The following is a 15,188-nucleotide window of genomic DNA, read 5'->3' on the forward strand; positions in this document are numbered from 1 at the left end:
CCAAACATTAATTTCTGAAAAGGCGGCGCAAAGTGTTAATTTCTATCGAGTTCACTGTCGAGGATCGCGATCGTCACGTTCGTCGAACCTTTCCAGCTCAGTCACCGAATCATTTACTCTGTAAAAAAAAATGAAATAAACTAAACTAAAAACTAAATAAATGTTTCGTAGACGTTAAGAAATCGGCGATGAATAAAAGTACAGTAAGGCGTGGGATTGGCGCAACGGCGTCGCCGCGTATCGCAGGGGAACGCGCGTTCGTCCGTGTACATTCGAGAGACCGACGACACTGCGCTACACACTGTAGCGTGATACTATAGCGCGCGCGTGGGGACGAGGAGCATGGCGGCAGCGGCGAAGTCGTCGCGGCAATCCGAACTGAGAACTAACCCCCCGGAGCTTACTGTAATTCTAAGATCATTTTGAGCGCACTCCCGCATAATTAGAGTTTAAGCGCGGACACGATACATATCCTCGACACGCATGATCTTTTATACTATACAAGTCGGATTTGTTGTTGATAATCCCTCGCGGCCGCTGATTTGTTAGCCGATCGAAAGATACGAAGCCGGGCGTCGAATTTTTCTTCGCTCGCGCGTCGAGAACACATCGACGCGAGCGATTAGGCGATTTGTTTTCGAGCACGTCGACTGTTCATTTTAACGTTTGTATAAATTTTACTATCGCCTAACACACGAATATGTTGTAAACGATAAGAACGTTCAAGGAGAGGAGCTCGTGATTTCTTTACGGCGACGACGCACCGAAATAATTAGCTCGTCTCTTCGCCCGCCGTTAAACGACTGCTCTGACAATTCAACGACTATCGTCTTCCTTTTTTTTTAAATTTATATCGCTCCGAGACACCCTTTTCGCCCGTTAGTTTCCTTCTCCGAGTCGTTGCAATGGTTCGTTTCGTTTTCATTGTTGTAAAGATGTTAAGTCGATCTTTGTAAAGATGTTAAGTCGATCTTTGTATAGCCGGCGTTCAGTCGTTGTTTAACAGCGTTTCGTCGAGACGCTGATTTCATTTTACGACCAACGCGTCGTTACCGTTGACGGATGCGTTGGCTGACGTAAAGCAGAGAGAATTTAACGTCAGAGAATTTCAGGGCGTTCGCGTGGTTCTCGAAAAGGGAGAGACATCGACCAAACCACACGCCGCGGAGAAACGATCACGCGACCGTCCTCGCGTTGTCCGGACGCGAAACGTTTTATTGCGTTCGTTCGTTTTCGATGGGCACGCTTGCACGAACGTTTTTTGATAAGTCGTTTTTTATTGTTATAGCCGCGACAGACCATATCCACGTCGTATATCTATCGATTTGTCGCGCGCGACGCGCCCCGAATCGAATCACAGACGAGGCAGAGTCGAAAACTATTTATAATATTGTTCTATAATATTTGCGATACTTTCAGGGATCATTATTCACTCTTTTATAATTTAAAAGCCCTCTTGTTCCTTAAGTACTCCGTTTTACTATCTAATAAATTATTATTTAATAAATAAGATGACTAAATCAAGGTGTAAAGACATTTCCGGTGCACAAGTGTTTTAAAAATTTATTTCGGCGAACCAGCCTCGATTTCGACGCCTGCAAAATTACAGATATAAAAGAGTATTGTATTTTAAATAGTGCTGTATGCGCCGTATTGTTTAAAAAGATCCGGTTGCATTTATTTAATATTGTCAAAGTCGTAAGAGACCCTTTCGTAAAAATTCGGATTTACCAATTCAGGCAATATAAAAATAGCTGAACTTCTAATAAAAATAAGTGAAATAAAAACAAATTCAGTCTAAATAAATTCAATAAAACCAAGTTTAATTTTTACTGCACCTCGTCTGTGATTGGTGTATTCCTCGCAGGCGGACGCGCGCGAAAGAATGCGAATGATCGCGAGCAATATCGTTCACATATCTCCTCACTTTCGAAGTGCGACCTTTTTTCTATCCTCTAATGGAGTCTTATTGTTCAACATATCGAGAGAGAGAGACGAATTTACGGCCAGTAACTTCGTGAAAACACGAGAAACGCGGTGCTGCGAACGAGGCGCGGGTACCACGGCAATGTCCAACGAAATTGTTGCTTCGATCGATCGTTGCTTTTGCGAGAACTATCTTTCCTCTTCGCTTTTAAGTTCGAACTCTGTATACCAGTGTACCATATATATGTATATGTATATGTGTACCGGCGGATGCGTACGGAAAGTGCCATTTTTATTGTACGCGTTGCGTAGACTACCTCGTGAGGGCCAGAGACGCGCGAGCTATATTCGTTTCTTTCCCAAAATTGTAGACACGAATAAAACAATCAATCAATAAAAAATCTTATTGGCTTCTGTGCGATACAGTGTGCTTGTTGTTTTTGCTTCTCCGCGATTTTCATTCCTGCCGGGACGTTCTATTGGCCTTTATCTGATATATTATATGTAATATACTTTATATTATAGATATATGAAATATATATTAAATATATTACACATAATAATATATATCACTTTTATTACATATTAATATTAATATATATATATATATATATTACATAAAATATCCCTATTTGTTCATATATTTATAAATTTCCGTTATCCTCCAATTTTCTCCCTTTATTCGAATTAAATAAATTATCGCATCGTCCCGAGTAACTGGAGAAGCAAAACGACCCTGATAGTTGTATTCCTGATCGAAGGAGTAACCGACATGTCCATATCACTAATTATAGCGTTTACCATCGATGTAACTTTCGCGTACCCGTGCCGATTTTAATTGTATTATCCAGCATTGCGAGATCGCGCGCCTAAAGTGCGTCGTGTGTTTCGACGGAACGGCACAGAAATCAACCAATAAAGACGTTATTAACCTGCTCGCTTGTGAAAATGTAAAGCAGCCGTAGTCGAACTCCAATGTAAAGTCCGGCGGACGCTGCGGTCGTAATTAACTCACCTGACACCTGATCAGCCATCGTTAAATCTCACGAAGTAAAATCTTCGACGCATGCGAAGAATTCGAATGTTCTCGGTTTGGAAAAATTGATAGTTTCAAACGGTTTATTATTATTTTTATATATTATTATTATTGCATTGTCCTCGTTCTTACCGGGAAAATTTTCTTCTATCGTGGAAATTTATTTCAAAATTTTTGTAAAATTATTTTACACCCTTCGAAAATGACAAATTGATTGTCGAACGAATCTGCTAATTTTTTCGTCTCAAAAAATTGAATAAAAACTATATAAATTAATTAACACTTCGCCTGCCATATTAGCGACGGTGAACGCGTCGTTGGCCAGAGTTAGGTGATTCCATTACGCCGCGGCGTCGCCAAAAAGATTGTAAAAGTAAAGAAACGAGAGCGATGATCCGTGTATCCACGCCTGAACAATTTACTGCCAACCTTACAGACGAAGAGACGGTAGAATCGAATGTTTTCTATTGCGGCTCGACGATCGAGAATCTAATTACCGATTGGCCGCTTTCCCGGCGGAAGGAAGCTAAAGCAGAGATCCCGCGCCGTTCGATCGGAGGAAACGAATGTATCGCTGTGACACCACCGTTCCGTGTCGCGTTTGTTTCGCGCCGAAACGGCAGAACAACCCCCGCGCGAGGGCGATCATCTGAATTAGTTTTTTTACTTTGATACCGTCTTTACTGCGACTCACTCGCCGTTCACTGACCTAAAGTATTTGTGAGCTACAATGTATAACTAAAAGTACGCGTTGTAAAGTGACTGTATATACAAAATATAAATTATGCGATTATCTTGAACGTCTTCTTTTCATTTAGCGGCTACCATTGATCCTCCATCAATATTCCAAGTATTATGATTTTAACTATATTCTAAGTATATTTCAAGCCTATTCCAAGTATAGTGATTAATAAACAGAATTTTAGGAATTTATTTCATGCACTTATTTTATATATATTTTATATATATTTTTCTTAGATGTATATAAAATATATATATAAGGAGCTTTCTAAGGCTATTTCTTTGTTGTCTATAATTCACTATATAATTATAGAAATTCTGAGAGATCGAATTCCCGTCGCCGTCTTTTCGGAGCAATATCTTTATTTTCCTACAAATACAAGTTTGTTGTCGTATATATTTATATGCATTTGTCTTAACAATACCATCATAAATATGCGAATATAACATTTACATGCTGATTTGTTCAAATATACATAATATAGTACTGCCCGATGCCCGGCAATTCGAGCATCGAACGCTCTTCCGCATCGAAGAAACGATGGACGCTTCGGCCAGCATCGAAACAACAAAGAAATCGTGGAATTAAAATTGCTGCAATTCGGTCCAAATTCGTTCGAGTTGGTTCGCTTAAAAATGGAGCCGAGAATGAAATAGAAAATTGATTTATAACGCTCCGATAACAATGATATTAAAACCGAGGAGTTCTCTCCCGTGATTGGCCAATCCGGTCGAATACAATTAAAACATCGAACGTCGTACCGTCGTTCAAATTTCGGACGAGCGACGCTCGTTTCTTCGGCACTCGTTACATCAACGTTATTACCACGGTCGGTGCAGTGATAAATATATATGACTTCAATTCCCTTACATCTAAATTACCTTAAATTGCAATCGTTTCGCTACGGTGTATGTACAAATCTTACTAGCGTTGCCTAAAACAATATCGATTATGTCGTTTACATTGAGATTTCCTTTCTCTATCTAACACGTGAATCCATCCACCTCCTATAGTGTCGTTAAGATAAAAAAAGGCGAACGCGTCCCGTTCGACGCGGAACGGAACGCATAGAAGCTCGGCAATTAAATTCTGACTTTTTTTTCTTTTCGTCCAACGACGTTATGACACTTTCGTCTAATTGTGCGCATAAGGTAACATCGCATACACGCTGCAATCACTCTCTCCCTTTCTCTCTTTCTCTCTTAGTTATAAAATAATCGAATTAACAGCGACGGATGAACGATTCGAAGTATCCAGAGAACAGGATGACATATCGATCGAGATTACGTGTTCGAAATCAGGTATAATACATTAAAATATAAAACGATAACAAACTATAGATCTGACGATAGAGATGACAATGGAAAATATACAAGTGTCGGAATTCTTCTAAAAGAAACGCTACGCTAAGTAAATTAAATTACGTCACGCTGCTACCAAATTCGCGAGGGGGGGTTGGGTGCGGTACAAACGTAACGAGATTACACACTTGGATGATTAAACGTTACCGTGATACAATATACAGGATCTCCTAGTTAGGCGTTGTAATAATGTTTATATATATATACAATTGCAGCGTATTAGAATAATATCGATGCGAAGAAGAAACTATAGAAGAACGTGTTATCTTTACAACGGGATCTGTTCCAGCTGTTCTTTTTTTTCCCAAATTTTCATCGAATCTGTTTCATCGAAATAAACCTTCTACACTGTGCTCTACGTATTGCAATATTTGTGATATTCGCAATGTTTGCGTTACATGTTTTCGCTCGAGTCGCGTCGCGCGACTGTCTCCGAACAATCGTCCGCGTGAAATCGCATTGCATAATTAGATTAATATTCGTTTAAACGATCGAGTAGATATCCTTTCTGCACGGAGAAGACGCATGGACGGCAAAAATCTCGTGTACACCGGCTCGCGGGGTGAAAACCAAATGTTTAACAAATTGCATCGTGCTTCTGAAATCGCGTGCTAAGATTTTCCTTAATCGGGTTCGAAAGTAACGACAACGTTGACCATTGAATTATCTAGATAAACAAATTCAAGTATCGCGCGACACGTTGTTGTTAAATATTTTTTCTCTCTCTGACCGCGCTCGAACGGCGCGGATTTTTACAAAGCTGGACGATGGAAGTGAGAATCGTGGATAGAACCTTAACCGCGTGTACGTCGATTATCTATGGTGACCGTAGACGATGGTCCTATCACGACATCGCAGTGACAGCAGCAGCGTTAGCAACAATAATGACAATAGCGGTACAACTAGTTACATATGCGATTAACAACTATCCGTACGATTTGTGCAAATAAAATGTATATCCGCCTAATTCTACTTGCGCGGGGGGGATTACGTAATTATTTATTATACAATACCTTTTTAGGAACTTGAAATTCTATGATATCGCTGCCACTCGCGAACGACTACTATCGAATCGTGATTTAACGTGATCGAGGGTCGAATTCGATCCGTGGATCAATTACGTGGGAATTGAAAATGGTATCGTCGAGGTTAAACATTGATAATAGCGAAACAATGACGGGATGGTGATATATTTTGTACGTCGCCTCGACTTTGTTCGTCTGATTGCTGATCACAAGGTTAAATAAACTCGAGATTGTATCACTTGTTGTTCGTTGTAAAACTCTAACGTTAAGAGTGAAATTAGGTGTGGCTCCGATAGCGTACCGTTGCTGTGTAATTTAAAGGGGGTATAGTAATTAATTGGTGTATCGATACGATAGAGGATACTGTCGATGATATACTGTCAATGATAATCACCGTCGATGATACACTGTCGATGATATAATTGTCGATAGACCTGTCCGATCGAATTTTGTACACGAGTATAAATAGTGTAAAAACTATTGAAACAATATACGCTAGACGCTGTACGCTCGCAGTTGATGGGCGGCTACTCTCTTGTTATTTACATCCGTGCGGGTCGTCGTCGAATGTTACACACGAACCGCCGTTAAATAATAGTTCTGTTCACTTTGTACAATATTTTACACCTGACAGTGTGTCACAGCACGCACCCATAAACCTGATCGAGTAAAGGCGGTAAGTATTGCTCCTGTGTTTCCAGCGAAGAGTTTAAAGAAATATCCTCTGTTTGATTGTAACGAGAAACGGTCTACTTCAATATATATATATTGTTAACCCATCAACTACGTTTCACACGAGACACGTGTTCCACTGTTACTTTGCAATGTTCCAATATATAATATTATCCATAGGAAACGTGCTAAACGTTCACCTTTTTAATTCTTGAGTCTGTAAAATCTAGATCGCGCCGTTTTCATCATCGTTGTCCACGCTACATGGTATAATTGCAATAACATAGAAAATACAGTAAAGATTCATTTGATATAGTTATACGTTACCATAATATACTGTTATGTATAATTTGATAGCTCGAGAAAATAGAGACGGAATACGTTGCTACGAAGGCACGTGAGAGTCGGGTGGACATAACCTGCTTTGTTGATTCGGCGGACTCTGCCGGGATTCGGTGGAATCTCGCCGTGATACCATGTTACAAGTTTTATTATTTTTTTTTTGTTTCACTCGTCGCAGTCTCGGTAGAAGTGCAACGTGTACTCCGAGTAGTCGACGCCGTGCTTGTTTTTACAAATATTCTGGAAAAGAAATTTAAATAGTATATCAGGTTATGTCAGGCTTAAGATTGTTTTTGCAGATTAAATTCGATCAAATACTGGTACGTTTATCGTGCGAGTTACCTCTTGTGGCTGGACAGTGGGCACGCGAAACCTCAACGTTTTCCTGAGGTAATGAGCAACGTCGAGAGAAAACGATTGATCTCCCGGCTGATTGTTGGTCTCCATGTATTGCACCGGCTGCTGCATCGTGTACTTTCGACTGCAGATCAGGGTCTCGTCCACACCGGCGTTCGTGGACAGGGTGCACTGTTGCACGACTTGCCAGTACCAGGGCATTCCACTAAATGTAGCAAATGGCAGAAGAAATAAATTAAATGGATGACATTCGAATATTACAATGTTCTGGATACAGTAAATCATATTCAATTGTCCATCAGCTTTGTAAATAAAAATTATTACAGTATATATCACAGTATCGCAGCACTCACACAAAATGCAAGGTAAGATGTATGTCCGGCATATACTTCGACAGAGGCACCACGCAGGTGACATTGTTCGACGAGTCCTGCGAGGATGCGGAGCAGTACTTTTGATCGAGAGACGTGTTAAAGCTTTCTGCAACTATCCACAACTGCGGCTTGGGTTCCGGCGGCAGCGAGCCGGCCGCGTTACTGGCTACCTCCCCCCAGTCTCCGCCGCCGTTCTCCCTCCTCGTCCTCTTGTGTAAATATTTGTAATTGTTCTGCAACGAACAGGGGTTCTTTAGCGCTACCTATAAGAGGTTTATTTATTAATATACTTACCTCTTTCACGAGCGTCTGCGTGCTCGGATCCGACGGGCTGATGCCATTCTGGAATCCCTTGCTGATCTTGCGTTTCTCCTCATGCACGTTCAATGGCTGCTCTATGTGATCTGCTGGAGAAGGCAAGGATCGTTTGTATATGAGATAAGAATAACTATAGCGTTGATTAAGTTATTTCGAGAGGAGAATTCATCGAACAATATACAACTTACAAATGGACTTCTTCTCTGGCGGATGATCCGGCTGCGGCTCCTCGAACTGATGGATTTTCGCCGTGCAACAGTACACCTGCGAAGCAATGATTAATTATAAATTTCATACTTTTATATGAGTAGAGTTATTTCGTGAAATAATTCGTGACAATTTTACCTGGCAAGGATTCTCGAATTCCGTGAAATGTTTCGGACAGTTCGCTGGTCTGCCAATGGGGGTGGGTCCTTTGCTCAAGGACGAGTCAACGTCCGAGCCCTGGTCGTTCTCGTCCACGTTGCTGGGAACGGCGCCCGCACCTGTTCTGCTCAACCAGTTCCCAGGGAATTCGCTGAAGGGTTACGATTCGATTAGAAGTCGTCGAAGAGAAACGTGATGGCTGATGATCTCACCTGTTCTTCTCGAGCTTCGGTTGTGGCCCCGAGTGACTGATGGGGTACCAAGTGATCTCCTGCGAATAGAGCTGCTGCTTCGTGTGCGGCGGCTGCGTGGAAAACACGTTGCTCTTGATGGACAAGCTGCCGTCCGATCCTCTGGTGTGGGAGCCGTGCTTCGTGAACGACGACGACAAAGTGCTGTCCAACAGCGAGTTGTACCGCGGATCGTAATTAGGCGTGCTCGACACCGTCGACGGATGGGCCGGTCTGATGGCCAGCATCCCGTTGCTGGCCACCGCCGACCATTCCAAGCTGCTACGTTTCTGATATTCTAAGAAGTATAAAGTTGCCATTGCGACTAAGCTGGAAACGAAATTGCGAGGCTCAGAACAGGGAATCCTTTGTTACAAATACAATTATATATATAATCAGTTACAAGAATAATTATAGCGGAAGAAGTTCAATTACCAAAACGCCATGATAAGAATAAGGATAACGAAGATAATCTGGATAAATTTGTTGCTGCAAAGAAGCTCGTCCTCGCGCTCGCTCTTCTTCGCTTTTCCCTGTACAACGGTCTTATTATTCATAGAGGATGAGTATTTGTTACTTGATATGCTAGATATTGTACTAATGGAACTCTTGAGGCTGTCGCCCCTCTTCAGCTTCGCCAGCCGTTTATTTATTCGCTCGAGCTGGTCTATGCGGGTCTCCAAGCTGTCGGTTACCTGCGACGAATATTTAAACAATTAACATCTTTCACCGTGCGAAACAAAATCGTCGGAGGTTCTCATTTATTTCTATTTTCCGTCACGGCGAACTCACTTTACATAGCTCTTTCACGGCGCCCACGTTCTCCATGAATATCCTCTCTTTGTTCACCACCAAGAAGTTCTCGATTCTCTGACCGTTCGGCAGGACTATGTCGCCGGCTGGCAGCACAGCTTCCGGCAGTATTTGCTGGACCTCCTGCGCTATCACGCCCGTGTCCTCTTGCTGCTTGATACCCAAGCCGGAGTGCTGCGCGAACTCGGGTGCGTATCGGTAACGGACCACTCGCAGTTGCTGCACGTTCCGCAATTGCTCGCGAGTGTCGACCTCCTGCACGTTCTGCTTCGCTCGGGCGTCGCTTGGCTGCACGATGTGACCTGTCACCTGTAGATATACATATATATTTTGCGATGTTCAAGGAATTTATTTTATAAATGAATATACCGTCTCTAAAATTCATCTGAATCTGAATGTTAAATAAGCAATTATTTTTCTCGTACCTTCATGTTGCCATGAACAACCAAAGCCTCGTCGGGTCTGTCGGTGTTAATTCCAACCCGGCCAGCATGGTAAACGCTATCCGGCGCAGCACCTCTTTGCCAACCCCCTTCAGCACCGACGCCGCTACCCTCCGATTCGAACTGTCCTGGATTGCTTGCCTTTGGAGAAATAACATTTTAATTAGGCGTTCACCTGTGACAATTAATATTTATATATCTCTATATTACTTCACTGGACTGAATCAAAAGAAAACTAGTTAAAATCAATGCAACTAGTAGTGTAGTATTCTAGATTAAATTAAATTACATTAGACTAAATTGGATTAGATTAAATTATAATGTAAGTGCAGATATTAATGGAATAAAATTTAAATCGATTTAATTTATCGTGTGCCTATATTCACTTAAATGTATTATTATCGATGCCAAGAAATTGGAGATCGCAGAATTATTATTAATATTATTATGTTATTACTAGAAATCTCTACTACGTGTTAAGTATGGCAAGGGGTTGTAGCGATTGTTTCAGCAGCCATAAAGTGCAACTGATTGCAACGAATTATATATTAAACTGTGTCTTTTATAATAGTGCCTTTTATAGTGGTGTGTCTCTTATAATAGTGTCTCTTATAATAATGTCTCTTACAATACTGTCTCCTATAATAACGTCTCCTACAATGGTGACAATTAAAACGGCCCCATTTACAGAAAAGCAATTACCCTAACGATTATCCTCTCCGACGCATGTGCCACCACTTGGTAGCTAGCCTGGTCCGCCGTGTGCGCGTGCAGGCCGACAACCAAATGAAAGTATCTTTGGTCTGGATTCGGTTTCCCCTTCTTCCGCATGTTGTTGCTGGTCGTCTCGCTGAAGTGTAGACGACCGACGGTCACCTTGGTCACACGCTCGCCACCCAGTTCCACCCTGAAAGCAGCTCTATTTTAGCGTAACGCGGTAACTTTTTCACGTGTCCGTCATGTGAATAAAAGAATTTCGCACCAAGGGTTCCGAAAATTGTTCGTCGCAACATCGAATGTCAAAATGAAAACCAAAGAATAATCGCAGCAGTGTCCCAGGTACACGGTAGCGTACCGTTTCAGAATTTTGTCGAGGATACCCTGGGACACCCTGTACACAGTGTTCCACGGCTTTTGTCGCATCGATTCGGCATCTGATTATTTTAACGAAGAAATTTTTGACGAGGCATTTTTTGAAAGACATTTTTCTTTGTGAGAATTTGTCGTAGGATTTTAGAGGATTTTACTTTTGATTTTAGAGAGTGAAATGTTATGTAGTATTGAATTAAATGTTGTATGATATTATGGAGAATACTATGCGGTTTGAAGTAAAATATAATACGATATTAAATAAATTATTACACGGTGTTAAGTCTTATGTCTTCGCCACGTTGAAAATTAAACGAAACTAAAAATACCGGGATAATCGCGCCATTATCCGGCGCGGTTTAATTTCGCCCGAAGGTTATTCAATTTCTACGGCCGCATAAAAATAGTTCGCACGTGACACTTGGCTAACGAGCAACCGTGGAACACCGTACCGTTCGAGTTTTGAATCACCGGCCGACAGGTTCGCCGGCGTACTTACGTCACAGGATGAAACGGTTTCTTGCTCCTGTCGCTCTGGCTCTGCTCGACTCGGATCGTCTGCGTCGGCGACTCCACTTTGACGCCATAAAAGTGTAATTGGAAGCTACTTATCTTTTTCAAACCTTCGCCGGTTCGGACGAATATAGCTTCGCCTTGCAGCTGAGCGTGGCAAGTAATCTGAAAAGTCACGTCGACCTTAATCGCGCATCTGGGTGTTGTTCTTGCGCGGTGGCCCTCGCTACGCCGCTGCAAAATGGCGCCGTTTTCTCGCCGGGAAGCGGCAAAAAGACGAAACGAATCTCGGAAATTGAATAAAAGCGTATCCGTGACAGCGGTTCAATTCACGCCGTAATAGTAATTTATATGAGCGGTGAATATTCCATTAGAAAATTGATAAATCATCTATAGCTCGAATCTCTGTTTGATATTATTATGCTATATTGTATTAATTTATTTATACTCCGGTGATTTCGAGAAGGCTACGTTAAAATTTCACTGCCACGTTATTAATTGATAAAAGTAAAAATGACGCTATATTCTGATTTAAATACTCTATTATCTATCAAATAAATAAATTTCTTTTTTATCTTATAAAATAGGAAATTTTTACCGCACTTGGGCGCCTCTCGTCAGCGATTATGTTCGCAGCAATGTGTCTACCTGGAAATGATTTTTCTTCTGGCAGACGAACGCGTCGTCCGAGTTGCTGAAATTGAATCCCTTGTCGGCGTCGACGCGGTAGTGCGGCACCGGGAGCTCTTTCAGATTGTGGTCGCATAGAACGTGCCAGGATGTCTGCTGAAAGGGGTGAAATCGGATGCATTGGTAGCTGGCGTCTATGTAGCTGTTGTCGGCGACCTCGTCGCCGTCGAGCACCGCGCTGCTGCTGCTGCAACTGTGCTCCACCGTCCCCAGTTCCGGTTCCTGCGACAGAAAGCCGTCGATTAGACTTGCATTCTAAGCAGATAATTATTTCTTCAGGAGGAAAGAGTTAGGTTAGAGCTGCGAGTGATGTGAGATCATGGACGAGTCAATTGGATATTTTATTTAACTATTGGAGCGTTTCGAAAATAATTTCGATTTTACTAATAGATAGTATAATTTCGAATCACTTTTACATCAATTAATATAAAATAAAACTCATCGACGTCGACAACAATATCCAACATTCTCACGTCTCGCCCGCCCCGATCAAATCATAAGGTAGAGAGAGGCGAAAGATTGATTATAAAAACTGAGTAACAAAAAAGTTTACTCGTTGCACCTGCTTGACGTGAACAAGACCGTCCTGGCTCAGTTTTCTTTTCTTCGGCGCTGATTGCAGCGACGAGTACAAGGTGTTAATGTTACCAGGACTGTGTTCATGGGGAAGAGGGACCAGCGTCGGACCTATCGGCTGCTGTGTTTGTAGATTGGGGGTGGCCGGTTGCAGGTGGGAGGTCAGGACCGAGTGAGTGAGCAACAATGGATCCGTGGACGAGGTTAAGGCTCTCGGCGAGGAGGGTAGTAAATTGGTCGCGTAGTTCGGCTGGCTGCCTTGGTGGTGGAGAAGCATTTCTTGGAGAGCTACCTTTTGATCTGGAAAACAGGTGACATATATTTTTATATACTATATAATCTAAAGAAAAACTACTATATTTTAATATATATTTTTAGGCAATTATTAATTGACTGGAGTGCAAAAATTATCGTCGCTTTTGTTTCTATTTTATTCAATTTATTATTAAGAAGATTGGCTACTATGGTTCGACTAGGAACGTAGGATAAGATCAAGGACTTGATCTTGAATTGGCTGCAAACTTACGTGGCGAATGTACGTGTTGTGTTTCATTGTGTCCAGGTGGCGAGTAAGGTGGTTCACTGCCACTGTCCGGCGGACTCTCCGGTAACGCGTGTCTGTAAATGGAAAATTAGATTGGTTTATAGTAAAATGGAACATTGATCTTTTTTATTTTAGTGTAATATTTCTCTTCAGCTTGTATATAAAATTTATAATTACTTTAAATACAATATTATCTCTAACTAGAAATATAATATAATATTTAGCTTTAGATTTTGTGTAAAAGATGCTTCAAAAAATCATAAAAAAATCCCAGGCCGTTTTACGGGTATGTGCCTTCCGGAGTCGTAAAGTAGACACTTCCAGCTTCAATTTAAGCTACCCGAAGTCCAAATTCCTCCACGGGAAAGTATTTGAAATCTCGCCCAGAGTCCAAAAATGAGCCCCAGACGGCCTAATACCCCCGATGATTCGACTCAAAAAATCATAAAAAAATCCCGAGCCGTTTTACGGTAATGTACGTTCCGGATTCGTAAAGTAGACACTTYCAGCTTCAATTTAAGCTACCYGAAGTCCAAATTCCTCCACGGGAAAGTATTTGAAATCTCGCCCARAGWCCAAAAWTGAGCCCYAGACGGCCTAATACCCCCGATGWTTCGWCTCAARAAATCATAAAAAAATCCCAAGCYGTTTTACGGGTATGTGCCTTCCGGAGTCGTAAAGTAGACACTTCCAGCTTCAATTTAAGCTACCCGAAGTCCAAATTCCTCCACGGGAAAGTATTTGAAATCTCGCCCAGAGCCCAAAAATGAGCCCCAGACGGCCTAATACCCCCGATGATTCGACTCAAAAAATCATAAAAAAATCCCAAGCTGTTTTACGGGTATGTGCCTTCCGGAGTCGTAAAGTAGACACTCCCAGCTTCAATTTAAGCTACCCGAAGTCCAAATTCCTCCACGGAAAGTATTTGAAATCTCGCCCAGAGTCCAAAATTGAGCCCCAGACGGCCTAATACCCCCGATGTTTCGTCTCAAAAAATCATAAAAAAAATCCCGGGCCGTTTTACGGTAATGTACGTTCCGGGGTCATAAAGTAGACACTTTCAGCTTCAATTTAAGATACTTGAAGTCCATATTGCTCCACGGGAAATTTGTTCAAAATCATAAATCAATTACATGCAACTATACAAATATAATAATGAAACGAATGACTTCATCTGCAAAAACTTATCTTTAATTTTCATAAACATTTTCTCTGAACAATATACATTACCATCGCACGAGAAACCAGAGAAAAGGTTGGTAAATTCGATTCGGCCGACTGGCAGCAAAACGCGATTCCCTAGAAATATGGACGACGCGCATCTTTACGTAATTGGAAAGTTCACGTTCATGTTTTTATTGATTTAGTCCTTAAAGTGACCGATACCGGGAGCGTATATCACGTTCGAAAGCCAGCGCGATATCGCCATCTTTAGCGTATAATCACTCCACGGAAGAACAACCGTTGTCCGTCTACGCGCGTAAACATTTAGTAATTAACACGGCTCGCCGCTGGTATGGCTATATACGTACCGGCTCGAAGCGCGCATGCATTATACACACATCCGCTTATCTTTTTCCCCGCTATCGATCGTTTGATTAGATTAAACAGTGAAAGTGGTAAAGTCGAATCTATTACGGTGGCGAAAGTCGGATCGCCGTACAAGGGTGGCTCCACATTCCGATCGAAATCCCCGGTCGAAATGAATTAAGCAGCAATTAAATGGTTTTTCTTTATCGCCGCTGCGATCGCGGATTTTTCATTCGTGTAA

At 41.8% G+C, this 15,188-nt stretch overlaps 2 protein-coding genes across 5 annotated transcripts in view; both read right to left on the reverse strand.

The window, feature by feature from the left end:
• LOC144477148 (agrin) overlaps positions 1 to 15,188 on the reverse strand; it is a 78,998-nt gene that overhangs the window by 45,415 nt on the left and 18,395 nt on the right. The window lies entirely within an intron of this gene.
• Positions 4,049 to 13,485, reverse strand: LOC144476733 (myelin regulatory factor-like protein). 4 transcript variants are annotated; one of them, XM_078193908.1, is made up of 15 exons: positions 13,400 to 13,485; positions 12,860 to 13,173; positions 12,256 to 12,519; positions 11,594 to 11,772; positions 10,708 to 10,924; positions 9,988 to 10,146; positions 9,542 to 9,871; positions 9,185 to 9,444; positions 8,732 to 9,079; positions 8,499 to 8,670; positions 8,342 to 8,417; positions 8,130 to 8,242; positions 7,815 to 8,068; positions 7,447 to 7,666; positions 4,049 to 7,344 (listed from the first exon to the last, which is right to left on the reverse strand). In XM_078193908.1, the coding sequence occupies exons 2-15, from the start codon at positions 13,148 to 13,150 to the stop codon at positions 7,270 to 7,272; spliced, it is 2,958 nt and encodes a 985-aa protein (XP_078050034.1). In that variant the 5' UTR covers positions 13,151 to 13,173; positions 13,400 to 13,485; the 3' UTR covers positions 4,049 to 7,269. The 4 variants fall into 4 exon arrangements, with proteins under 4 accessions (XP_078050034.1, XP_078050035.1, XP_078050032.1 ...); XM_078193909.1 differs by having other exon boundaries at positions 10,708 to 10,912; positions 12,851 to 13,173; XM_078193906.1 differs by having other exon boundaries at positions 8,130 to 8,239; positions 12,851 to 13,173.

This window comes from Augochlora pura, chromosome 11, assembly GCF_028453695.1.
Source record: "Augochlora pura isolate Apur16 chromosome 11, APUR_v2.2.1, whole genome shotgun sequence".
NCBI classification, from domain to species: domain Eukaryota; kingdom Metazoa; phylum Arthropoda; class Insecta; order Hymenoptera; family Halictidae; genus Augochlora; species Augochlora pura.